This window comes from Schistocerca nitens, chromosome 1, assembly GCF_023898315.1.
Source record: "Schistocerca nitens isolate TAMUIC-IGC-003100 chromosome 1, iqSchNite1.1, whole genome shotgun sequence".
Classification (NCBI taxonomy): Eukaryota; Metazoa; Arthropoda; class Insecta; order Orthoptera; family Acrididae; genus Schistocerca; species Schistocerca nitens.
In genome coordinates, this window is record NC_064614.1 from 55630186 (window position 1) to 55657469 (window position 27284).

Below are 27284 nucleotides of genomic sequence, written 5' to 3' on the forward strand. Positions count from 1 at the left end.
AAATGGAAATTGAGGTAAACTGTCTGGTTATTGCCAACAGTTTAGCATTACTGTCAGCATATGTAGAGGCTACAACAAAATGAAATGGCAAGAGCCAGAAATTTCAAATACTTTGAGGAATAATACAATAAAATTTGAGTAGAAAGAACTGCAGCAGATGATCGAGTCAGCAAATTGAAAACAGCATATGTGTTAACTAAAAATTTCTGCAATAAGAAAGACATCTCTAGGAACATGAAACTGTCACTACACAGTAATAGCAGAATCTGTATGGCTTGTAAAAGTTTCACAATGATTAGAAAGTTAGAGTACATGCTCTGTAATGGAGATTTATAATATAAACAAAAGGGTTCTGTAAATACCAACAGTATTAAGAATATTGGCAGTAATGAAGTAGTCAACCAGAATATACAGAAAATTACAGAGTGGAGGTTCAATCTGTTGGTTTGGGGTCTTGATTGGTGCTGTGCTTGTGAGTTTGATGTATTAGATCATGCTTGAGGATGGGATTTTAATATCCTGAAATCATATGGATCTGACTTAATAACTTTTCAAAGAACACAGTTGTATGAACAAGCAAGTTGAATTAAAGAAAGTATTTGTGCCTTGGTTTGCATTTTCATTCTGATAGTTTAACTAGAATTTTCTATTTTCTGTATGTCGGCTGTCACTCTTCACCATGTAATTGGTTTCTGCTTGTGGTCTTTTCAATGGGGAAATGATTTTGATTCAGGTACTATAATTTCAAATTTGAAACTGTTTGTCTGCCTTTGCGTTCTTCTCTGTGGGGCTATAGTGATTTCTCCTTTTTCACCTGTTCATCTCCACTTTACCTAAATCGTGTTCCTTACCTACCAACTCTTCTAAAATGTTATTGTTGTTGTTGTCTTCAGTCCTGAGACTGGTTTGATGCAGCTCTCCATGCCACTCTATCCTGTGCAAGCTTCTTCATCTCCCAGTACTTACTGCAACCTACATCCTTCTGAATCTGCTTAGTGTATTCGTCTCTTGGTCTCCCTCTACGATTTTTACCCTCCACGCTGCCCTGCAATGCTAAATTTGTGATCCCCTGATGCCTCAGAACATGTCCTGCCAACCGGTCCCTTCTTCTTGTCAAGTTGTGCCACAAACTCCTCTTCTCCCCAATTCTATTCAATACCTCCTTCTAAAATAGCAAAAATTAAAAAGTATCAGAAGATCAGTATTGATGTCTGACTGCATGTTTGTCACACTTGCACTAATTGTTCCCAATTCAACAGTTAACAAATCTTCCTTTTCACGCAGCCTCAGCAATCGTGTTCATTTCTGTGTTTTGATTGGAATCTTTACAGTAAAATAAGGACAAAATATAGTTTGTATCAATCTTATTTTCATCCATTGTATAGGCAGTATATTTAAAGTAACTAAAAGGAAAAAGAGCTAAAATGTTTTGAATTTGTCATTTCTCAGAGACACTGAAGAAATTACTGAAAGTGTTCATACAATCATTGTTTCAGCTATGCCTCATCCCAAGAAGCTGTAGAACAGATAGTAATGGAAGCTGTGCGAGAACAGCTGAACCGCCGACAGCCACCAGACAATATAACACGTAATTTTCTGCGGTTCCTCACTGCATGTGCGGGCCTTGTAGAGGTATAGTAAAATCAGTTCCTTTTCCTGTAGACTTTTTGTTTAGCAACATCATTAGTTATAGAAATATGTAAGGTGTTAAGCCATTAATGATATATATAGTTGAAAAACAACAATGGAAGAAATAGTAATGGTGCCCTATTATTGAATCCTGTGAGAAGCCTTGTTTGATGGTTTCCTATTGATTCGGTATAAATCTGCTTGCACAAAGATGCCATAGTGTTCCAGTTTTTGTGTAAATACTTCATGGGCAGTAGTGTCAAATGGTTTGGAAAGAACCAAAAACTTGGAAAATGCAACATTTTTCATATAAAGACTGTATGATATTTGTCAGGCTACTAGTAACTGATTCATTAGATTTACGTTTTCCGAAATCAGCTGTGAGTGTATGAGACTGTGCTTTTCCAGATAAACAACTAATCTGTTATACATAAGCATATCCAATGTTTTTGAGAAGCCTGATATACTGAAACTTGGCCTGTTTCTTGTACACTGGCACAACCTTGTTTATCCCCAAAAGAGAAGTTCACTGTGTGCGTCAATGGTGTGTTTATTTGTTCATTCACTTAATTTAATTTTGTTATTTGATATTTAATAATTGCTAGCTGATTTCTTTGGTTTCTGTATAGTTTTGTCTTGTTTCTTTTTTGACATGCTTCAAAAACATGGTCATCATTATTTTGTGCTGCTTCCAGCCATGGGCCGTCTTACTCAAAACAAACCTTCCCATTGTCTTGTCTTTCCACCACTCTCCATCTCCACCTTGATCCAGTCCTTCAGTCATTTCAGCTGCCTGCCTTGTGGGCTTCCCTTTGGTCTTTTTCCCTTGCCTTTCATCCAGTAGATCTTTCTTGGTATCCTTTTCTTCTCAGTTAGCTTAACATGTCCACACCATCTAAATCTTGATTCCTCTAACCTATCCTGTAATGGTTCTTCCTTTACTAATTTCGTGATCCTCTCATTCCTTGGTCTGTCAAGCTTAGTCACTCCAATGCTATTTATCAAAAATTTCATCGCACTAGCTTGTAGTTTGCTTCTCTCTCTTCTCTTCATTACCTAGGTCTTAGTGGCATATGTCAGGATTTGAGCATAATACACCCGATATGCACTGAGGGGACAAAATCATGGGATAGTGATATGCACATGTACAGATGGTGGTATTATCGTGTACACAAAGTATAAAAGGACCAGCCCATTGTCAAGGCTGCCGTTTGTACTCAGGTGATTGATGTGAAAAGGTTTCCGATGTGATTATGGCTGCTCAATTTATGAAGCTTTATTTTGCATTTACTACAGACTTTACAGTGTAATTTCACATCAGTCAGCAAATTCACCTTCCATTCTTGAATAGGTCAAAGTTTTTCACAACATGACTGTGTTGCAACAGAAGAGCTGCTCATGAACACTCACTGTAAAGAGGAAAAGTATGGCACTTTACTCAGCAGTGTTGATAGAAACTTAACCTGCATATCACATTCAATTAGTCTGCCACCTGTGGACAGAATTATAAATTAGTTTTGGTTTCACACACTGCCTGACTTTCAACATGGTATCTGTATTTTTTAGGGTAATGAGCATATCACTGGACAAATTTGATAACAACTTGAAAGCTCTTTTGAGTTATAGCTTGAAACTTTCAGGTTGTATTAAACACATATGGACTAATATTATATTAATTTATCAAAATTTTAAATTTGTAGATTGTTCACAAAAAGTAGTTCAAAATTTTGAAAAGAGAATTTTTGGTCAGAAGACTTTTGTGTGTAATTTGAAAGAAGCCTACAATTAAAACCCTTCATTTTCTCTATAAAATGAGCCAAAGATCAAATCTGTATCCTAAGTAGAACTAGATTTATACTGCAATATATGAAGGACTGTAAAGCTAATTTTGGATACCTTATAATATTTTAGTTAATGGTAGGTCTTACAATAATTAATCCAGATATCTGAAACTGCAGACAAGATGTACCTAAAATACTAATGAAATTAAAGGAGGTGAAGTTGTGAGACTCGATGATTTGACATGGAGTGACCCAAACGTGTAAAATACAGGAAAGCATGGTAAACACAAGAAATGAAAATAAATTAATTAATTTTTTGACACTCTCTTTATGTTGTTCATAATGTGAAATTGAAGCATTTTAAATTTTGCCTATTTAAAAAATGAAATAATTAATTGTTTTTGTTTCTTTTTAATAGTAATTAGTTCTACTTGTCTCTCCACAATACAAAGCATCAAATGCATTATCACCACCTTATGCATTGCCAATGTACTACCTTAAAATGATAATAGCTTCCACAGCTTCTCTAGTGCTTGGCACAACTGGTTCTTGGTTGTCATCTTCTTCATTATGTTCACCAATCACATCTGCTCTTCCCTTCTTCAGAATGTTATGTAATGGTGCTATCTACTGTTGGCACCTCTGAAATGATGACTGACGTACTCTTGAAGCTAGATGATATGTGTATCACATAAAAATCTGAAAGCTCAGACAAATGTTCTGCCAGTGATTGCTGTGTTTTCTGTGAACTTAAATCCTGCCTTCACGAAACAGTTAGATATAGCTTGTCGTATCCATCCATGCTTTGGCTGCATAACGCATAGCATCTAGAAGTTGTATGGACATCGATTTTGGGTCCATGCCATTATTGTACATCGATACAACCTTCTGAGCAAATATTTTTCTATATTTCTTTTAAATGAATGGATGATTCCCAGATTTAACAGTTGAAGCTCACTTGTACAGTTAGGAGGCAGGGATGCTAACTTAATATTTCTGAGTGACAGCTTAGTTACTCCAACACTATTTATCAAAAATTTCATCTCGCTAGCTTGTATTTTGCTTCTCTCCCTCCCTTTTATTACCTAGCTCTTAGTGACATATGTCAGGATTTGAGCATAATACACCCGATATAGACTGAGTTGACGCACAAGATTGTAAGGGGGTGCAGGACATAATCAGGTAGCAGCACTATTTTCCTGTATTTGTCCCCATTTTAACATTGAATACATGAGTGCATGGTGGATTTGAAGATGCAAATGGTCATCCATGCAGTGCTGTTGGAATCATAATGAGTCGGCAGAGTTCTCACATTTCTGAAACAAGTTGGCATTTTAAATTTGCCAGTTACCAAAGGAGGTAGTTTTTCGGACCCATCAGCAATGACCATAACTAAAATGGTTATTCTCTGCTTAATCTGTTTCCCACGGTAAACATAAGGTCTTAATTGGTAATATGTTGTGAAAATAGTCCAGTTTTGTCAACATTAAAAATATTTTTTGGATCATAATCTTCAAAGATATTTTGCATTTCTTTTTCCATTGGTCCACAATTCCACTGTCAAAATTTGGACTTTCAGCACACAATTGGTTGTAAACAATGCTATGACGAGTTTTAAATAGATTGATCCAACCATTCAATGTTGTGAAGTTGGTGATCCCCCATTTATGCAGCAAACTGAAGCAATTTCTCTCAGTATGTTGCCACTAAGTGAAATTCCCAATGCTCTCGTGCTAACAAACCACTCTGTGACTTTATCCACACAATCATCTGCTGATGGTCGAATGTATTTATGCTTTTTTGCCACAGAACCAGACCTTGTCTCATTGAGTTTGATGTTGGGCTGATTTCTCACAGTCTTGTGACTGTAGGTCTCTAGAAGAGCGTAGCGTTCCAAAATATTGGAAAGGGCACAGGTCATCCCCATTTTCAAGAAGGGACGTCAAACAGATGTGCAGAACTGTAGACCTGTATCTCTAACGTTGATCAGTTGTAGAATTTTGGAACATGTATTATGTTCGAGTATAATGTCTTTTCTGGAGACTAGAAATCTACTCTGTAGGATTCAGCATGGGTTTCAAAAAAGACGATCTTGTGAAACCCAGCTTGCGCTATTCGTCCACGAGACTCGGAGGGCCATAGACAGGGGTTCCCAGGTAGATGCTGTGTTTCTTGACTTCTGCAAGGCATATGACTATCAGACCAGTTGTGTGATTGGATTGAAGAGTTCCTAGATAACTGAACACAGCATGTCAATCTCAATGGAGAGAAGTCTTCCGAAGTAAGAGTGATTTTAGGTGTGCCGCAGGGGAGTTTCGTAGGACCGTTGCATCGGAAGTTCACTAAGGCTTTTTGCACATGATGCTGTAGTATATCGAGCTGTTGTAACAATGGAAAATTGTTCTGAAATGCAGGAGGATCTGCAACAAATTGACACATGCTGCAGGGAATGGCAATTGAATCTCAATGCAGACAAGTGTAATGTGCTGCGAATACATAGAAAGAAAGATCCCTTATCATTTAGCTACAATATAGCAGGTCAGCAACTGGAAGTAGTTAATTCCATAAATTATCTGGGAGTAGGCATTAGGAGTGATCTAAAATGGAATGACCATATAAAATTAATCATTGGTAAAGCAGATGCCAGACAGATTCTTTGGAAGAATCCTAAGGAAATGCAGTCTGAAAACAAAGGAAGTAGGTTACTGTACACTTGTTCGCCCACTGCTTGTGAATACTGCTCACCAGCGTGGGATCCGTACCAGATAGGGTTGATATAGAGAAGATACAACGGAGAGCAGCGCGCTTCATTACAGGATCATTTAGTAATTGCAAAAGCGTTACGGAGATGACAGATACACTCCAGTGGAAGACTCTGCAAGAGAGACGCTCAGTAGCTTGGTACGGTCTTTTGTTGAAGTTTCGAGAACATACCTTTACTGAGGAGTCAAGCAGTATGTTGCTCCCTCCTATGTATATCTCGCGAAGAGACCATGAGGATAAAATCAGAGAGATTAGAGCCCACACAGAGGCATACTGACAATCTATCTTTCCACGAACAATACGAGACTGGAATAGAAGGGAGAACTGATAGAGGTACTCAAGGTACCCTCCGCCACACACTGTCAGGTGGCTTGCGGAGTATGGATGTAGATGCAGGTGTACTGTTAGTGAAGTTTAATCTAATGGTGCAATTTGTTTCGGAATTCGTAATTAAATATGCAGTAATCACTTTTATTTTTTAGCAACAAGAAAACTTCTTGCCTAGGTCTTTTCATGACATGTTGGGCAATTCGGAACATGTGCTGTCGACTGTCTTCTGTTTTCAATAGCAGCAACTTCAGTGATCTGATGATGATGACTCTAGTAGAAACCGTCATTGTTCATTTAATTTCACAGTCATTTATACAAACAAACACCACTTTTGAAGACGGCTGTCTCTATAGTGGGCTTTTACAAATGGTTACTTCAGCGTGAAATACACTAATCCATCCTAGACACACAGTCTTAGGTTGGTGCAACCTGATGCAAAGCATAAACATTCCTCCTCGATGTGCTCTGTAACGATGACAATGTCCACTCTCTTTCTCACACAGGATGTCCCCAAGTCAAGTGACCTTGTTGGCAACAAGTTGTAGATTTCGTGCCTATTGTTTTCTGTTTACAAAGTCTACCTACTTTAGTATTTTAAGCAATAGTGTGTTAAATGTTTTATTTATCATCATTTTGAAATGAATATTAATTATAAGTCTCACACTAAAACCTGAATATATTTTTAATGTGCTTTCACAAAATACTTTTGCTTGTGTGTTGTTTTTACACCATTGAATGTGATTGAAATGAACAAGGAAATGCGCATTTGCGTATATTAGCACTCGGTCACTGCATTCATGATTATAACAAAGGCAGCTTCTTGAGTGCCAACACACACCAACACACAAGAAGGTTACCCTCTTCATTCCATCATGTCCAGTGGTGTAAATAAAACATGGAAGCAAAAATCTTTCATGAAGCTACATTAAAAAGAGATTAATGTTCTAATGTGAAACATATTATTGATAATCACTGTAAAATAATGATAGATAAAACTTGTAACACAGCATTGGTTAAAACACTAAAGTTGGCAGTCTTCGTAAATAGACAACAATAGACACGAAATCTGCAGCTTGTTGTCGACAAGGTCACTCAATTCAGGGATATCCTAGTTGAGGAAGAGTGCAGAAATTGTTGTCTTGTTATGGAGAATCTTGAATGTTTACATCTGATATCAGATCATACCAATGTATGACTGTGTACCTAGTACAAGTTAATGTATTTCAGGTGCAAGTATTGATACATGAAAGCCCATTATAGAGATGGTGTTTATTTCTTAAAAATGACTGTGAAGTTAAATTAAAGCTGTTGTAATACAATGAAGTGAAGAAAAGGAACGTTGCTACTGGTCCCACTGTTGTCAGATCACGATTGTTATTAAGGCACTCTTCTAAAATGCTGTGAACCTTTAATACAGGTGGCCATGACCCTTGCTTACCATGCTAATGCAACATTACATGATCAATAATTTTACCTATAGTCTGCATGTTCTGCTTTGTTTCATGGCTGACTCTGAACAGTACGATGCACTTATTGCAGAAATCTATATGAACATCAATATGAAAGCTCATGGTAACATCAAAGGAAACTAAAATGTGGGATATGCTGTAGCAAAAAATCATTAGTGGCGGGAAAGAATTGTATGGAGAGAATAGGACTTTGTTGGGACCAACAAAAATAAACATTAAAAGAGGGAAAACGTAAAATGCGGGAATGTAAAAATGGGGTTTTACTGAACACAGGCAGGGTATACAGGCACCAGTAGAGGGAAGTTTATTAATTGCCAATATGAACAAACATGAATTTTGTGAGAACTATTTCATGAAGTATAATTTAGCAACTGTGTCCTTTGTTGACATTCTTATCTCCTTAAGGATAATGCAGAAGATAGTGTAATGAATAAACACATTTGTCATTACAGCCTATGGACAAAACCCCACAGGGGGCTCATTGTTCTTTCGTGAGTTCATGTATGGTGCACAGAGGCCATGAGCTATCGCAGTCCATTCTTCCTTCCCTGACAGCATTTCTGTCAACCCCGTCCCTATCCTCACTCCTTCCCCATTGCCCACTCCTTCCTCTCTCTTGGTATTCTGATTTATATCGACCTGGCTTTATTGCTTGCAGTTTTGTTCCTTCTGCCTGTTCTTTCATCCTTTTTGGCATTTAGGTTCCTGCTTGAGGTTTGACCTCCACTTCTAAAATTTCTGGTTTTAGTGTGAGCCATTTGGGGAAGAACTCCATTCCTAGTGTCTCCAGTGTGGTTTCCTCTCACCTCTTCCTTCCCCGCTGTAGCCCCCCTCCGCCCTGCAAGGTCACAAGCATGTTTAGTCTGTCCGAGAGGTGGGGCTGTATGTACCCATTACTGGCATCTTCATTTTGGCTTTTGAGAGGGATATCCTCCCATGGAAGGTCAAGGTTATGTGCTATAGATGTGAAATGAAGCTGTACATCCCACCACCCACAAGGTGCTTTCGGTGCTTGCGTTTTGGACATATGTCTTCTCTCTGTATGGTGGGCCCTCTGTGTGGTGGCTGTGGACACTCACTCCACGAGGGAAACCTGTGTGTTCTGCCACCTGTGTGTGTATCAGTTGTCATGACTACCACTCTCCGTGCTTGCTGGATTGTCCAGCTTACAAGAGACAAAAGAAGATGTACAAGTCCCCGGATCGCCTGTCTTATGCTGAAGCGCACCAAAAATATGAAAGACTCCATCCAGGGTCACTTTTTTTAACTGTTGCCTCTCTTATATCCTTTCCCCCTCCTACCTTTTCCTTACCCTAGCCCTGTCCCCCTCCTCTCCCCCCCCCCCCCCCTGCAGTTCCCACAACCTCCCATCTGGGAGCCGCTCGCCCTCCCCAGACAAAGAAGTGCCCCTCTTCCTTGGCCCCTGCCAATGAAGGGTCTCCACCCGGGACCTTTCCCTCTGGCATCTCTCGGGCCAGAAGCCTCCTACCACAACTTGTCCGTGAGACACACTATTTGGGTGCCTGTAGGTTGCCCGCTCCCTTTCAGATCCGGATCTTGCAGACGCCTGTTCTCCCTCTGTGCCCCGCCCTCCTCCATCTATGAAAGAGGAGAAGAAACAACTTAAGTCCCAAGACAAGTTCCCAGAGGTGCCATCTCCCCCTCGCAACCTGAGTCTGACATCTTATTTATGGATATCACCATATCCTTGTCGTTGATGACCACTGACCGAGTGACAGGACCTCCTCTCGGCTTCTTCATGTCTAACCTGGACTCTTGCCACGTGATCATACAGTGGAATTGCAACAGATACTATAGTCACCTACTATAAATACAATGTCTTGCTTCCTCCTATTCTGCATTCTATCATGTTCTTCAAGAAACTCACTTTTGTGTTGACCACTCTCCAACATTGTGTGGTTATTGGGCATTCTGTCAGAACCGTGCCAGTTCCAGGGTAACATCTGGTGGGCTCTGCACTTTGGTTCACTCCGATGTCATTTGTGATCCCCCTTCACAACAACATGGAAGCAATAGTGGTTAGAGTGCAAACGACTCTGGCAATCAGTGTTTGCAATGCCTGCCTCTCTCCAGGTAGGCCACTTCCTTATGTTGAACTGTCTACCTGTAATACAGCAACTCCCGCTCATGTTTCTCTTCCATGGGGTCTTCAGTGCCCACCACCCACCGCGAGGGAATGCCACTTCAACTGGTAGGGGTCTCCTAATTGACTGACTTATTACAGACTTTGATTTGTGTCTCCTCAGTGATTGTTCCCCTACCCACTTCAGTACCGCTCATGGCACCTTTACTGCTGCCGATCTCACGATCTCCTCCCCTGCTCTCATGGCTTCCCTACATTGGTCAACCCATGATGATCTTTGTGACAGTGACCACTTTCCGGTGATTCTGTTGTTCCCCTGCTGCCGCCAGGCAGACAGATCCCCCCATTGGGCATTTCGCAGATCCAGTTGGCCTTTATGTATGTCTGCTGTGCACTTTGACACCTCCCTCTAGAATTGCATTGAAGCGGTCATGCATTGATGCAAGGTGTCTCTGCCACTATTCTTCATGCTGCTGGCACTGCTGTTCCCCTATCCATAGGTCCCCCTTGTCGGCCAGTACCGCCTTGGCCCAAGTATGTAGTGGTTACTGTCCAGGGCCACCGATGGCCACCTTTCATAGACCAACTTCCTTGCTTTTAGGCGTCTCTGTGCTGAGGCTCATTACCTTATTAACAGAGTAAAGAAGAATGCTGGGAGCTCTAAGTTTCCTCCCTGTGGCCATATGCCTCTTTACCGCAGATTTGCTTCAAGCTCTGTAGCTGTCTGGGCTGCCAGTGACAGTCAACTGTCCAGGATCTTAGCCTCCAAGGTGCCCTGTGCACAGATCCATTGGTCCTTGCAGGACACCTTGCAACACACTTTGCAATAGCATTGGCATCCTCTTCCTATCCTGCTACCTTTCTCTGGCAGAGATGCCAAGTTAAACAGACCCCGTCTGTTTCAACCCACACCAAGCTGAACCCGTTCATGAACCCTTCACTGCAGGCTCTTACATGCAGGCTCTTATCTCTTCATGTGTGACGTCCCTAGGCACGGATTCCATCCACAACCAGATGATCCAACACTTCGACGTTCCCCAGAGGTAACATCACCACAGGATCTTCAACCGTATTTTTCTCATGGGTGCTTTTCTCTTGCAATCGCAAGAGAGTATAGTTTTCCCCGTCCTTAAGGCCAGGAAGAACCCAACGTCTCTCAACAACTACCACCTGATTAGCCTGACAAATGTACTTTTGTGAACTGCTCAAGAGGATGGTTAGCTACAGATTATATTGGGTACTTGAATCTCAGAGCCTTTTGCCCTCATATCAGTGTGGTTTCCGGGAAGGACGATCTCCAACTGACCATTTACTCAGATTGGAAACAGCAGTCCAACAGGCTTTTACTAATGGCCAGCACCTTGTCACGGTCTTCTGACCTACATAAGGCAGGTGACACGGCTTGGTGCCATCACATTTTAGGTACCCTCCATGACTGGGGCTTCTGTGGCCCCTTTCTGACTTTTATCCATGAGTTTTTATCCCACTGGCTCTTCTGCATTCAAGTTGGCACTTCATTCAGCACCCCTCAGATTCAGGAGAACAGTAACCTCTGTTGTGCCTGTGGTTATCCTGGCATTGCACATAGACAGATTTTTGCGTCTGGTGCAGGTCCCACTCGGTAGCATCTGCTGACTGCTGTCTCCAAGAGACCATCCGATGAACCTCTGCATAGGACATCTCCCATGGCTTCCAGTTTTCTTTCTCCAAAATGCAGGTTGTGAATTTTTGTCATCAACCCATAGTACGCCCTGATCCAGAACTTCATTTAGGCAATCAGCTCTTCGATATTGTAGCGAAGTCCCATTTCTTGGCCATTATTTTTGATAAAAAGCTGACATGGCTGCCCCATATTTGCCACCTAAAGACTATGTGCATGCGGAAACTTTATGCTCTCTCCCTCCTGGCCCATACATCTTGGTGTGCAGACTGTTCCACTCTATCTTTACCATGCTCTCGTCTTGTTCAGACTAGATTATGGTAGTCAGGTTTACGGCTCAGTGGCCCCTTTCACTCTACAAATACTTGATCCTGTTCACCATTGTGGGGTGCGTCTGGCTGTTGGTGCTATTTGCATTAGTCCTGTTGACTGTCCTCTCAGAAGTGCCGATTCCTCCTCTACCACAGATTAGGACCGACCTATTCCAGGGTCCTAAGGTCTCTGTTGCCCCTATGGTTTTCCAGTGTCTTGTACATGTCATCCTCTCAGAGTGCCAGGTTGCTATCATCTTCTACACTGATGGTTCTAAGACTATAGATAAGCCTGGATATGCTTTCACATCTCCTACTGGCTTAGAACACCATTTATTGCTGGGATCATGTAATGTGTTCATAGCAGAGCTTCAAGTCATTCACAGAGCCCTCCATTTTGTTTCACAAGCCTCCCTTTACAGTGTTTTAATTTGTACTGACTCAGTGAGCAGCCTGCAGGCTATTGACTGATGCTACTCTTGTCACCTTTTTGTCTCTGTTATCCACGACCTTCTCTCTGCCCTTGGCTGTGCCGCCTCCCTATTTGTCTTTCTCTGGGTCCCAAGTCGTGGGCATCCCAGGGAATGAACTGGCTGACCGTCTGGCGTTTCATGATTCCAGCTGCAGATATGTGGATCTACGTCAAATCTCTCTGTGCCCAAAAGTGGAATGACATCTGGTGCACTACTGCTTACAGTAATAAACTCCACACAATCAACGAGTCTACTGCAGTTTGGCACTCTTCCTTCCGCTCCACTCAGAAGGAGGCCACTGTTTATGCCGTCTACACATTGGTCACACCAGGCTTACCCATTGTTTCCTCCTGTGTAACGAACCACCACCACAATGTGGTTGTGGAGCCGGACTGACGGTGGTATCCCACATACGGGTGGAATGCCTCCTTCTTTTGGCCCTTTGTGCTAAGTATAGTCTTCCAGATTGCTCAATTTTAATGTTAGCAGATGATTCATGGACAGTTGAACTGGTCCACAGTCTCCTCCATGAAAGTGGTTTTTATTTCTGGATATAAGGATTTGCTTCACTCCTGGAGCAGGTGCAGGGTGGTTGTGTTTGGAACATCTCTCCATGGCTTCTCAATCTGGGACCCCATGACCACTCCCCCATGGAAAGATCTCTCCTTTTTTTTCATTTTTTAGATTTTGTCTCACCTTTTATGCCTTGTATTGTGTATAATTTCATTATTTTATAATTTGACTCCCGTGACTGGATCCGTTCACTTATAGCGGCCCCTCTTTCTTCTGTAAGTAACTTCAGAATCCGAAACTAATGACCTTGCTGTTTGGTCCCAAAAACCCTCTCAATCAATCAATCTATGGACAAAGTATAATCATAGGATACTGAGTAATGAAGGCTATGGATCAAAGTTCACTTGTTGCTGGATGTCCTTTTTTTAACAGATTACAAACTGGTTGTTGTTGTTGTTGTGGTCTTCAGTCCTGAGACTGGTTTGATGCAGCTCTCCATGCTACTCTATCCTGTGCAATCTTCTTCATCTCCCAGTACCTACTGCAGCCTACATCCTTCTGAATCTGCTTAGTGTATTCATCTCTTGGTCTACCTCTACGATTTTTACCCTCCACACTGCCCTCCAATGCTAAATTTGTGATCCCTTGATGCCTCAAAACATGTCCTACCAACCGATCCCTTCTTCTAGTCAAGTTGTGCCACAAACTTATCTTCTCCCCAATCCTATTCAATACCTCCTCATTAGTTACGTGATCTACCCACCTTATCTTCAGCATTCTTCTGTAGCACCACATTTCGAAAGCTTCTATTCCCTTCTTGTCCAAACTAGTTATCGTCCATGTTTCACTTCCATACATGGCTACACTCCACACAAATACTTTCAGAAACGACTTCCTGACCCTTAAATCTTTATCCAATGTTAACAAATTTCTCTTCTTCAGAAATGCTTTCTTTGCCATTGCCAGTCTACATTTTATATCCTCCCTACTTTGACCATCATCAGTTATTTTGTTCCCCAAGTAACAAAACTCCTTTACTACTTTAAGTGTCTCATTTCCTAATCTAATTCCCTCAGCATCACCTGACTTAATTTGACTACATTCCATTATCCTTGTTTTGCTTTTGTTGATGTTCATACAATATCCTCCTTTCAAGACACTGTCCATTCCGTTCAACTGCTCTTCCAAGTCCTTTGCTGTCTCTGACAGAATTACAATGTCATCGGCGAACCTCAAAGTTTTTATTTCTTCTCCATGGGTTTTAATACCTAATCCAAATATTTCTTTTGTTTCCTTTACTGCTTGCTCAATATACAGATTGAATAACATCGGGGACAGACTGCAACCCTGTCTCACTCCTTTCCCAACCACTGCTTCCCTTTCATGCCCCTCGACTCTTATAACTGCCATCTGGTTTCTGTACAAATTGTAAATAGCCTTTCGCTGCCTGTATTTTACCCCTGCCACCTTCAGAATTTGAAAGAGAGTATTCCAGTTAACATTGTCAAACTAAGTTTACAAATGCTAGAAACGTAGGTTTGCCTTTTCTTAATCTTTCTTCTAAGATACAAACTGGTAATCTTTTTTAATCTAAATTAAAAATTTCATGTAAATGTTGTAAGTGTGTACTCTCTTAAAGATTTCTGAACTTTGAACGGTCCCCACACCCTACAGTCCCCACCGGAATTGTGCAGTGCTCTCTGCCAGTGCACCCACCAATCCTCCTCTGTTCCCCTCCTCTCTGCTCCCATTTTTCCCCCTTCCCTTCCTCTCCCACAGCCTCCCGACACTGTGCTGGGTACTCTTGTCTACCACCTCTGGTCCCTGCACACTCCACCACGCCAACACCTGTACCCAGCTATCCCCACCCCCCAATGGATTGTTGGTCCTGTATTGTATGATGCATTTGTTTCAGTCTGGCCTGAGCAACAATAGATAGTGGTTGTGCATGTGGGTGCACTGTTGCATAATCAGAAATCAGCGTTAGGCCACTTTCAAGTGAAAAAAATATTCATATATCAAAACACAACATTTGTTGAAAGACAACAGATTGGTATGAAATAAAAGTCCTTGTCAGAAAAGCATTTCTGGTTATGTATACCAGATCTGTCATTACTAAAAGTGAGAACATCTCTAAAACATCTAAATAAGCTCTAGACTTTCATTTCTGTACCGTATAGGACAACTATTATATGAAATTGCTAGCAAATGAACAGTATGCGCCACCCTAGTGTCTCTGTAATTGTTGTTGTTCAGCTGCAATGGCACATACCTGTTGGTTGGCTAGCAGTTTTCATATAACAACCATGCTGTAGGGTCCATAAATGAAGGTCTGCAACTTATTTAGGTGTTTTAGAGATGTTCTTACTTTTGTTAATGACAGATCCGGACTATATGACCAGATATGCTTTTCTGACAAGGACTTGTACTCCATACCAGCTGGGTGTCTTTTGATATATGAATACATTTTTGTGCTTGAAAATGGGCTAAGGCTAAAAACTGGATTTTATAACAATAAAGTAAAAATTATTATAATCAACTGGTGGCAGCATCATTCAAAAAATTTACCATGACTGTGCCTCCGGCCAAAGTAAAAACTTGCAATAATTGTTGATTTGTGAACTCTTGTTATCTCTAGTATTAGTTTTTGGGTACGTCCTATTCTCGTTCATTGTTGTTGTTGTGTTGAATCTGAAGACTTTGATTCAGCTCTCCATTTTAGTCCATTCTATGCAGGTTTCCCTTCCTCCCTCCTGTGACACTACAGCTTGAGTGTGTTAAACAATAGAAATGGTTAAGTGTATTGAAACTCCCAAGGTGCTGTATACACTGGTTGTAGTTTACATGGACAGCTGTTAGAGAGCCGGAAAATTTTAGGATCGTTTAATTTTTGGTGCATGTGATCACCTGAAATGAACTTTCAGTGTATAAAGGAATTTTGGAAACAGAAGCCAACAGCCCTGACTCTTCCTAGGAGTTTACAGCAGCTTTTCTGTGAGGAATTTACATGTTCTGCTTCATTGGTTTTCTCATAAACGATATGGTAAACAATAAATTCATTGTGTACTGAATTATCCTCTATGCATTTTCATGTACCATTCTACATCTTGTTCTTTTCCCAACCCTCACACTTCCCATAAAAGATCGTAAAGGTATGCCAGCACAGATATCCCTGTGTTTCGCAAACAAAGTAGTGTCCCTCATTGTCAACAGACAGCAGAGAAATAAATCATTGTGTTAAAGACTTCATTTGGTGAGTGTGTGTTGGGGTTACTGCCAGCAAAGGCACTCACTACTCATGAGTGCATACTTGGATTTCCGGCTTGAGGTGGTTAACTGTCATTGGTATCTGTTTGTTTTGGTGTACTCTCTCTTTTAATCAAGTTATGACAGAAGTTTCTTTTCTTCCCAGTTCACTGCAGTAACCATTCATTACGTATCTGATCAAAACAGCCTTGCTGTTGTGGTACTGCGAACGGCTGAAAGCAAGGGGAAACTACAGACGTAATTTTTCCCGAGGGCATGCAGCTTTACTGTATGGTTAAATGATGATGGCGTCCTCTTGGGTAAAATATTCCGGAGGTAAAATAGTCCCCCATTCGGATCACTGGGCGGGGACTACTCAAGAGGACGTCGTTTTCAGGAGAAAGAAAACTGGCATTGTACGGTTCGGAGCGTGGAATGTCAGATCCCTTAATCGGGCAGGTAGGTTAGAAAACTTAAAAAGGGAAATGGATAGGTTAAAGTTAGATATAGTGGGAATTAGTGAAGTTCGGTGGCAGGAGGAACAAGACTTCTGGTCAGGTGAATACAGGGTTATAAATACAAAATCAAATAGGGGTTATGCAGGAGTAGGTTTAATAATGAATAAAAAAATGGGAGTGCAGGTAAGCTACTACAAACAGCATAGTGAACGTATTATAGTGGCCAAGATGGCATAATGAAAGAGGAAGCCGTCTGTTAGAATTTTGCACAGAGCATAACTTAATCATAGCTAACACTTGGTTCAAGAATAATAAAAGAAGGTTGTATACATGGAAGAAGCCTGGAGATACTAAAAGGTATCAGATAGATTATATAATGGTAAGACAGAGATTTAGGAACCAGGTTTTAAATTGTAAGGCATTTCCAGGGGCAGATGTGGACTCTGACCACAATCTATTGGTTATGAACTGTAGATTAAAAGTGAAGAAATTGCAAAAAGGTGGTAATTTAAGGAGATGGGACCTGGATAAACTGACTAAACCAGAGGTTGTACAGAGTTTCAGGGACAGCATAAGGGAACAATTGACATGAACGGGGGAAAGAAATACAGTAGAAGACGAATGGGTAGCTCTGAGGGATGAAGTAGTGAAGGCAGTAGAGGATCAAGTAGGTAAAAAGACGAGGGCTAGTAGAAATCCTTGGGTAACAGAAGAAATATTGAATTTAATTGATGAAAGGAGAAAATATAAAAATGCAGTAAATGAAGCAGGCAAAAAGGAATACAAATGTCTCAAAAATGAGATTGACAGGAAGTGCAAAATGGCTAAGCAGGGATGGCTAGAGGACAAATGTAAGGATGTAGACGCTTATCTCACTAGGGGTAAGATAGATACAGCCTACAGGAAAATTAAAGAGACCTTTGGAGAAAAGAGAGCCTCTTGTATGAATATCGAGAGCTCAGATGGAAACCCTGTTATAAGCAAAGAGGGGAAAGCAGAAAGGTGGAAGGAGTATCTAGAGGGTCTATACAAGGGCGATGTACTTGAGGACAATATTATGAAAATGGAAGAGGATGTAGATGAAGATGAAATGGGAGATACGATATTGCGTGAAGAGTTTGACAGAGCACTGAAAGACCTGAGTCGAAACAAGGCCCCGGGAGTAGACAACATTCCATTAGAACTACTGACGGCCTTGGGAGAACCAGTCCTGACAAAACTCTACCATTTGGTGAGCAAATGTACGAGACAGGCGAAATACCCTCAGACTTCAAGAAGAATGTAATAATCCCAATTCCAAAGAAAGCAGGTGTTGACAGATGTGAAAATTACCGAACTATCAGTTTAATAAGTCACAGCTGCAAAATACTAACGCGAATTCTTTACAGGCGAATGGAAAAACTGGTAGAAGCCGATCTCGGGGAAGATCAGTTTGGATTCTGTAGAAATGTTGGAACACGTGAGGCAATACTGACCTTACGACTTATCTTAGAAGAAAGATTAAGGAAAGGCAAACCTACGTTTCTAGCATTTGTAGACTTAGAGAAAGCTTTTGACAATGTTGACTGGAATACTCTCTTTCAAATTCTAAAGGTGGCAGGGATAAAATACAGGGAGCGAAAGGCTATTTACAATTTGTACAGAAACCAGAATGCAGTTATGAGAGTCGAGGGGCATGAAAGGGAAGCAGTGGTTGGGAAGGGAGTGAGACAGGGTTGTAGCCTGTCCCCGATGTTATTCAATCTGTATATTGAGCAAGCAGTAAAGGAAACAAAAGAAAAATTTGGAGTAGGTATTAAAATCCAGGGAGAAGAAATAAAAACATAGAGGTTCGCCGATGACATTGTAATTCTGTCAGAGACAGCAAAGGACTTGGAAGAGCAGTTGAACGGAATGGACAGTGTCTTGAAAGGAGGATATAAGATGAACATCAACAAAAGCAAAATGAGGATAATGGAATGCAGTTGAATTAAGTCGGGTGATGCTGAGGGAATTAGATTAGGAAATGAGACACTTAAAGTAGTAAAGGAGTTTTGTTACTTGGGGAGCAAAATAACTGATGATGGTCGAAGTAGAGAGGATATAAAATGTAGACTGACAATGGCAAAGAAATCGTTTCTGAAGAAGAGAAATTTGTTAACATCGGGTATAGATTTAAGTGTCAGGAAATCGTTTCTGAATGTATTTGTATGGAGTGTAGCCATGTATGGAAGTGAAACATGGACGATAAATAGTTTGGACAAGAAGAGAATAGAAGCTTTCGAAATTTGGTGCTACAGAAGAATGTTGAAGATTACCGGTAGGTGGGTAGATCACGTAACTAATGAGTAGGTTGTAGTAACACGGTTCACGTTTTCTGTCACACTTCAGAGTAGACCGAGAACTGTTTAATAGGCATGCCCGTAGTGAACTGACTGGGCACGGCCCGTGCTGCCTGAGTTGTTGTTGTTGTTGTTCTTGTTCCGCTGGCAGAGGTCGCGGCCGAATTCTCGCGTGCCCTCTGGTGGATGGGACTCTATTTACGGCAACTACTGTCCGTGACGCGCCGTGCCGATGTGCACCTCTCGTGATCTTTCTGGTGGGTACTGCACTCCTCCTCCTTCGGGGGGTGAAGCCACTGTGATCCACTGCGTCGGAAGGTGGAGCGTCGTGCAGGAGTGACGACCTGCACGTCCATCGGAAGGCTGGAGTCGAGGGGATCCGCCAACCCTCGAGCCGGAACCTTCGAATGTGGCTGGAAGTGACCCACACGAAGAGGCCCCCGTCGTCCCACCACCGGAACCCGGGACAGAACGGGAGACAGGCCGTCGCACTCTGGATCCTGGTCCAACCCGGGAGGGTCAAGACCCAGTGGCGGGGACAATGGGGAAGGGACGACCACAGGTGAACCAGCCTGCTGAGAAACCAGGCCTGCGAGGGGGGCCGGCTCTCGCTGGGGCATTGCTAATGATGGGGATGCCGGTGCTGGAGCGACTGGAGGCTGCCAAGGCTGAGAGCCATTGCAGTGCGGCGGAATCAGGGGGGGGGGGGGGGGGGTAGCGTCCCCTGAGAAACCAACACAGGTGCCGGCAATGGGGAAGCCGGTGCCCGAGGGGTCAGAGGGTGGGGACCCAAACGTGGACGAAGCTGATTTTGGTGACGATGTACCTCCCGGTCCCCCGTCTGCAAGGTATAGAGCCGGCGGCCATTTTGGCGCAGGACCACTGCCGGTATCCAACGTGGATTGCGACCAAACCCACGTGCCCAGACCAACATACCCGGTGGAATGCCGGGTACTCCGTTTTGCGAAGACTGGCGAGGACCGGGCCAAAGGAGGTGCATCAGAGTCCTAGGTTGGCGCCCGTGGAGGAGCTCTGCGGGGCTGCGTTCTTCCATAGGTGTGGTCCGGTATGCCGTCAGGAAAAACGTCAACGCCTTCTCCGCAGGAAATTCGTGCACATGCTTTTTCATCTGTGTCTTAAACGTGTGCACCATGCGCTCGGCTTCCCCATTCAATTGTGGATGAAAGGGGGGAGAGCAAATATGCCGAATACCGAAGCGCCTACAAAAATCCTGGAAGGTCTGCGACATAAACTGAGGTCCATTGTCCGAGACCAGGGTGACTGGCAGACCTTCCACAGAAAAGATTTTTGCTAGTGCCTGGATTACAACCTCTGAAGTGGTTGAGGAGCAGCGAACCACATATGGAAATCGGGAATAAGCATCAATGACAATGAGCCAAAAGCCATTGAGAAACGGGCCCGCAAAATCAATGTGTACATGTTCCCATGCCTGGGTTGCAGGTGGCCGTGAAGAGAACGCTGACCTGGGAGATGCCTGTTGTCTCACACACTGGGAACAGGCGGCCACCAAGTGCTCAATTTCTCCGTCAATACCGGGCCAGTACACATGTCTGCGAGCCAAGGTTTTAGTACGGGAAATACCCCAGTGCCCCTCATGTAATAATGTGAGGACTTCCCTTCGCAAACTTGCAGGAACAACCACGCGAGGAGCTGTATCATCGGTAGCCAGAAGGAGAACTACTTCCAAGATGGAGAGGCGGTCTCGTAGAACAAAATAATTACGAAGAGGGTCTGAGACCCGGCCTGGAGGTCGGGATGACCACCCCTGCTGAATGAGGCAAACCACTTTCCGGAGAACCGGGTCAGCTGCCGTTTCCCTGGCGACTCTAGAACTAGTGATCAGGAAGCCATCAACCGCTTCGCGGGACGCCACATCCAAATGAAAACACATAATCTCCTCTCAATCGAACTTAGGATCCGGGCCCACCGGAAGACGGGAAAGAGCATCTGCGTTGGCATGCTGTCCGGTAGGGCGAAAATGTATGTCATAATGGTACTTAGAGAGGAACAAGGCCCAGCACTGTAGTCTGTGGGCCACCCTATCCGGAATCTGAGAGGCGGGGCCAAATAATGATATTAATGGCTTATGGTCAGTGATTAACTGAAACTTCGTGCCATACAAGAAAGGGTGAAACTTGGTAACAGTGTAGACAATGGCCAAAGCCTCTTTTTCCACCTGGGAGTAATGGGCCTGTGCGGGACTAAGAGTTTTAGACGCAAACACCAGTGGCTGCTCGGAACCATCTGAGTTGCGATGGGCCAGGACCGCCCCTACCCCATACTGCGAAGCATCTGTAGCCAGGACCAACGGCTTATGGGGGTCAAAAGTAGCCAAACACGGCGCTGATGTGAGGAGGCCTTTCAACGAGGTGAATGCTCGCTCGCATGCAGGCGACCAATCAAAAGGAACACCCTTGCGCAGAAGGCAGTACAGGGGGCGGGCGATGGTGGAAGCCCTGGGAATGAACCGGTGGTAATAGGCAATCTTGCGTAAAAAAGCTTGTAACTCCTTCAGCAAAGCGGGCCGCGGAAGGTAGACGATACCTTGGACCAAACTTCCTAGCGGCTGGACGCCGTGCCGAGACATTGTGTAGCCCACATACTCAATGGACGGTTGGAAGAAGTTTGACTTACGCAGGTTGCAACGCAAGCCCACGGACCTGAATTTGAGAAAGAGGGTGCGAAGGTTGTGCAAGTGTTCCTTCGTGCTGCGGCCCGTGACAATTATGTCATCCAGGTAATTAATACAATGAGGGATTGTCGGCGTGACGTGCTCAAGATAACGCTGGAATATCGCCGGGGCACTGGATATTCTGAAGGCCAACCACTGGTATTGGTAAAGGCCAAACGGGGTGTTGACAACCGCCAGCCGTTTGGAGTCCTCATCAAGAGGTATCTGATGATAAGCCTCTGAAAGATCGATTTTCGAAAAATATTGGCCTCCCGCTGCGGCGGAGAACAATTCATCAGCACGAGGCAAAGGATAGGTGTCCACCACCAATTGGGAATTAATGGTGGCCTTGAAATCGCCACAAAGACGTAATTTTCCCGAGGGTTTCCTGACAATAACTCACTAGAAGAAATGGGAAGAACGACCCCTAGGGCTGTCAGCCGGTCTAGCTCTTCTTTTACCTGAGGGCGGAGAGCCAAGGGGATCTGCCTCGCGCGTAGAAAACGCGGGCGAGCCGACGCCTTCAACGTTAAGTGAGCTTCAAAGTCTGAAACACGCCCCAGGTCCTCCTCAAAGATATCCGGAAAGTCAGAGATCAAAGATTCTAATGATTGATAGGGAACGTCTTCGGAGACCAATTGTACAGTGTCAGTGATAGAAAACCCGAAAGCTTGAAAGGCATCCAAGCCAAAAAGGTTAGCGGAGCTCGCATCACTGACAACAATAAAAGTAATAGGCCGAGTGACTGGTTTGTAAGTCACGTCGGTAGTGAATTGACCCAATAGGGGAATTAACTGTTTACCATAACCGCGTAGACGCCGGTAAACTGGTGCCAACGGGGGCAACCCAAGGTCGGAGTAAGTTTGCGCATTCAACAAAGAAACCGCCACGCCCGTATCTACTTGCAGTTGTAACCGGCGCGACCGAACCGACAACTCGATAAAGAGTTTGCGTGCCGATGCGTCGGGAGCCTGGCCCGATGTAACTTCCTGAATGTCAACGTCCATGTCCTCTGTACTTGCTTCCTTCGATGCTTTTGAGGCTGAGCGGCAAACTTTAGCAATGTGTCCTTTTTTATTACATTTGCGACAAACGGCCCAACGCTGGGGCACTCTGGCTGATCGTGATGTATATAGCACGACGCACAGGACGGTAACAGGGGCCAGCGGCCGGAACTCTGTTGACACGCTGTGCGGGAGCGGCCGTAACGGCCGGATTGCACCGCTCGCACGTCGTCCACCCCGGACGCAGTGGACGCGGCCACGCCGCCCTGAACCGCCGCGACGTCGCACCTCGCTTCCAGCTGTTGACCAGCGGCGTGAGAGACTTCATACGATTGAGCAATGGACAGGACTTCCTCGAGGGAAGGGTCTTCTAACTGCAGGGCCCGTTGCCGGACCTCCCTATCAGGGGCCGAACGAACAATGACGTCGCGCACCATAACGTGTGCATACGACTCTCGCGACTGTTCCGTGACAAAATGACACTTGCGACTAAGACCGTTCAGGGTAGCAGCCCACGCCCGGTAAGACTGATGGGGCTGTTTCTTGTATTGATAGAACTCGACCCTAGCCGCCACAACATGCATGCGGCGGCGATAATATGAAGACAGTAAGGAACACAATGCGTCAAAAGACAAGGACGAGGGTTCCTGCAATGGCGCTAGCTGCCGCAAAACTTGATACAGCGAGGGAGATATCCAAGACAAGAAAAGAGCACGACATACCTCCGCATCGGCAACATGAAACGCTTGGAAATGCTGCCGAAGGCGATGTTCATATGTGTCCCAATCCTCTGCCGCCTCGTCATACGGGGGAAAGGGAGGATCAAACGGGGCCGGAGCAGACGGCGTGGAGAGCAACGCCGGAAGCACTTGTTTCATGGTGGCCATGAGCTCCGTCTGCTGCTCAACCAAAACCCGCACTAAATCCTCCATGCCGCGAATAAGCCGTGAAACCGGAACAACGACGCAACACGCGAAAGAACAACCCTACTCGTCACCACTTGTGTAGTAACACGGTTCACGTTTTCCGTCGCACTTCAGAGTAGACCGAGAACTGTCTCATAGGCATGCCCGATGTGAACTGACTGGGCACGGCCCGTGCTGCCTGAGTTGTTGTTGTTGTTGTTGTTGTTGTTGTTGTTCCGCTGGCAGATGTCGCGGCCGAATTCTCGTGTGCCCTCTGGTGGATGGGACTCTATTTGCGGCAACTACCGTCCGTGACGCGCTGTGCCGATGTACGCCTCCCGCGATCTTTCTGGTGGCTACTGCAGAGGTATTGAATAGGATTGGGGAGAAGAGAAGTTTGTGGCACAACTTGACTAGAAGAAGGGATCGGTTGGTAGGACATGTCCTGAGGCATCAAGGGATCACCAATTTAGTATTGGAGGGCAGCGTGGAGGGAAAAAATCGTAGAGGTAGACCAAGAGATGAATACACTAAGCAGATTCAGAAGAATGTAGGTTGCAGTAGGTACTGGGAGATGAAGAAGCTTGCACAGGATAGATTAGCATGGAGAGCTGCATCAAACCAGTCTCAGGACTGAAGACCACAACAACATACCCATTTAATCTTCAGCACTCTTCTTTAACATGTTTCAAAAACTTTTGTTCTTTACTCTTCTGTTGATCATCCAAAAACTTATATTCTCTATGTATCTGTACTGTTGACTGTCCATGTTTCACTTCCATAAAAGGCTACATTCCATACAAATGATCTGAGAAAAGACTTCCCAACACTTAAATTTATAAGTGATGCTAGGAAGCTTTTCTTGCTATTGCCAGCCTACATTTTGTATCCTTCTTAATTTTGCTGCCCAAATAGTAGAACTTATTTGCAGCATTCCATGTCCTATTTCCTATTCTAATTCCTTCAGTGTCACCCGATTTGAATAGTCTCCAATGCACTTGTTTTACTTTTAATGAAATTCAGCTCAAAACCTCTTTTCAAGACACTATCCATTCTGTTCAATAGCTCAACAGATCTCCCAAGTCCCTTGCTGTCTCTGGCAGATTAAAATGTCATTGGCAAACATTAAAGTTCTCTCTCTCTCTCTCTCTCTCTCTCTCTCTCTCTCTCTCTCTCTCTCCTTCCCTGGAAATGGTGTTGTTCATAAACTTATAGGTGCCCACGGCAAAGACTAGACATGAGCCAGGAGATTCACACCAGAGTTGCCTTTCTTTAGAATTTTTCTCTCTTTATTGCAGTTACGGTCTGCTACATTTCATGCAAAATTTTACTTTGTGGTCAGTATGAATTAACAATACTGTTTATTTTCCCTTTCCCCAAAAGTGCTCTTTTTCTGCACTCGATAGCCCCTTTTTGAGCAGCATCCACACAGAGATTAATTTGGGGAGCTGATTTCATTTCAGAGCTTCCTGTAAAATGCTGAATTCTCATGAGTGAATAGTGGTGAGAGTGTACCTGAACTCTGTATAGACTACAGAGGAATTGAGATAATGCTAGAGTGTTTTACCTAAAATAATTAATTAGTTCTGGAAGGGGTGGGGTAGGAAACAGCTATTACTATTTTACTGAGTTAATCCACGAATCATAAAAAATGTTTTAGGAAAATTAACTCCTTTTTGTTAGGCTATGAACTATGTTGGTTAATTTATTGATGTTGTGATGTTTGTATTACAGTGAGCATGATGCGCTAATTAAATAATGAAAGTGTACTTTTGTTTTATACAGATGTAAAGAATAAATTGTTTTCAGCTGTGTTTTACGCTGTTATAGGTTCGTGTAACTGCAGCTCCCAGACTAGAAATGTGGCTTCAGAACCCAAAGCTTCTGCAAGCTGCCAAAGATCTTCTAATGGCTATCTGCATTAACTGCACCACTCACACGCAGCGAGATGTGGAAGTAATAAGTCATCTTGTTAAAATACGCATAAAACCAAAGGCACTGAGCAATCTATATCTGGCTTCTATAAGGTAAATCTTAGTAAAATTGAAGTATTTATAACAAAAATATATATAATTATATGTAAAATGCCAAGTTTGTAGGTGTCTAGCTTTGTTGATAAAAGTGAAAACTCAAATTCTCCCTATTAAATGTTTTAAAATTACGTACAAGCTCTTACTATGTTAACGAGGAGGGAAAGAGAAGAGCTGCCGGAGTGATGATTATATTGTGTATGAACCCCGACTTTCCAATAGCAGGGCATTAAAAAATTTACAGGATCTCCCTTTTGTGAAGAACAATTTAAGTTCGTAACCCTTTCTTAAATTCACACGCTAACCAGTGTTTTTAAAAGGTGTATGTAATAATAGAACTATAGAATTCAATAAAAGTGATGTTTTCAAATTTTTGCTGAAATCGTGTATGTGAGATGTTACAAAATAGATCAGTTGATTGAAATAGATTGTTTTTCACTTTTGGGTTTTAAATTAATATACCAGTTTTTTATTATTGTATTATTTTGAATGTTTCAGAGAGTTAATTAATGCACATCCGGAAAATTTGGCAACAGTTTTGAAGCATACAATTTACAATGAACTGTCAACAGCTCGCAACCCGAATAACATGGCTATGCTGTCTGTGATGTTCCAGGCAGCACCAGAAAAGGCTGCTGTACTGCTTGCTGATATTTTCCAGGTATTCAGGGTGACCTTACAGACCCCACAATTTTATATTTGTAGTTGAAAGATTAATACAAATACGAGGATAGGTCACTACTCTCCGAATAGAAAAAGCACCTTCGTGCTGTGCAGCACCTATTCTGTCCTTTTACTGGTAGTATATTCCAGCTTGGATTGTGCTTTAATGCAGTTTGAAACTATAAGTGATGATAAAAATTGTATTTTTTAAAACAATTATAGCAACTGAAATAGAGCTGAAAACTATGCGACATGTTTCAAGATACATTTTGAGCTTTTAGGTCTGGCATAGTAACTGTTTGTACAGCACTCTGCAAATACCCCAAGAAGTGCACGTTGCAGTACACACTGTACATCAGAAGAAGACTGCTTATGTGGCACCATACAGAGCACAATTATTCTGATTTAGGCCTTAGACAATGGCGGTCTCATATTCAATTGAAATCCCTGGTGCTAACGAAAAAGTAAATTTTTCAGGATGACCCCGTTACTGGATGTGCCAATTTGTATAATGAAGAGAGGCTTCCACCCAGCAGAGTATTATACCAGAATAGGTTGCATAACTATCATTTGCTGTGTACAAGATTGTGCAGAATGACTTGACAAAAATCTGTCTTCTTGTAGTGTACCTCCAGCTCTCTGTTGGCTCTGTTCCTGTTAAACTAAACAACAATACACAGAGCAAACATGTCAAAAATGTGCAATGGAACTGATTTATGGAACTATCATCCCCTTATCACTCGCCACCATACATGGTGGAAATCTAGATGATAGCATTCAAACACAGTGAAGTACGTAGAATGGAATGACTCTTCGTATGTAGTGAGCGTGGATTCCCAAAACAGTCCTCTTGTAATACTACATTACACTCTTCCTATGTACTATGTATGGAAGCAACCAGGTATATTCAGTGTCCTTAGATATCCATAAAG

At 43.0% G+C, this 27284-nt stretch overlaps 1 protein-coding gene across 3 annotated transcripts in view; it reads left to right on the forward strand.

Moving 5' to 3' along the window:
* Positions 1–27284, forward strand: part of LOC126241230 (integrator complex subunit 1) — a 304834-nt gene that overhangs the window by 67727 nt on the left and 209823 nt on the right. For all 3 annotated transcript variants that reach the window (XM_049947990.1, XM_049947989.1, XM_049947991.1), the window contains exons 6-8: positions 1497–1632; positions 25490–25686; positions 26188–26350. In XM_049947990.1, coding sequence (XP_049803947.1) covers positions 1497–1632; positions 25490–25686; positions 26188–26350 — 496 coding nt within the window. The remainder of the gene's footprint in view (positions 1–1496; positions 1633–25489; positions 25687–26187; positions 26351–27284) is intronic.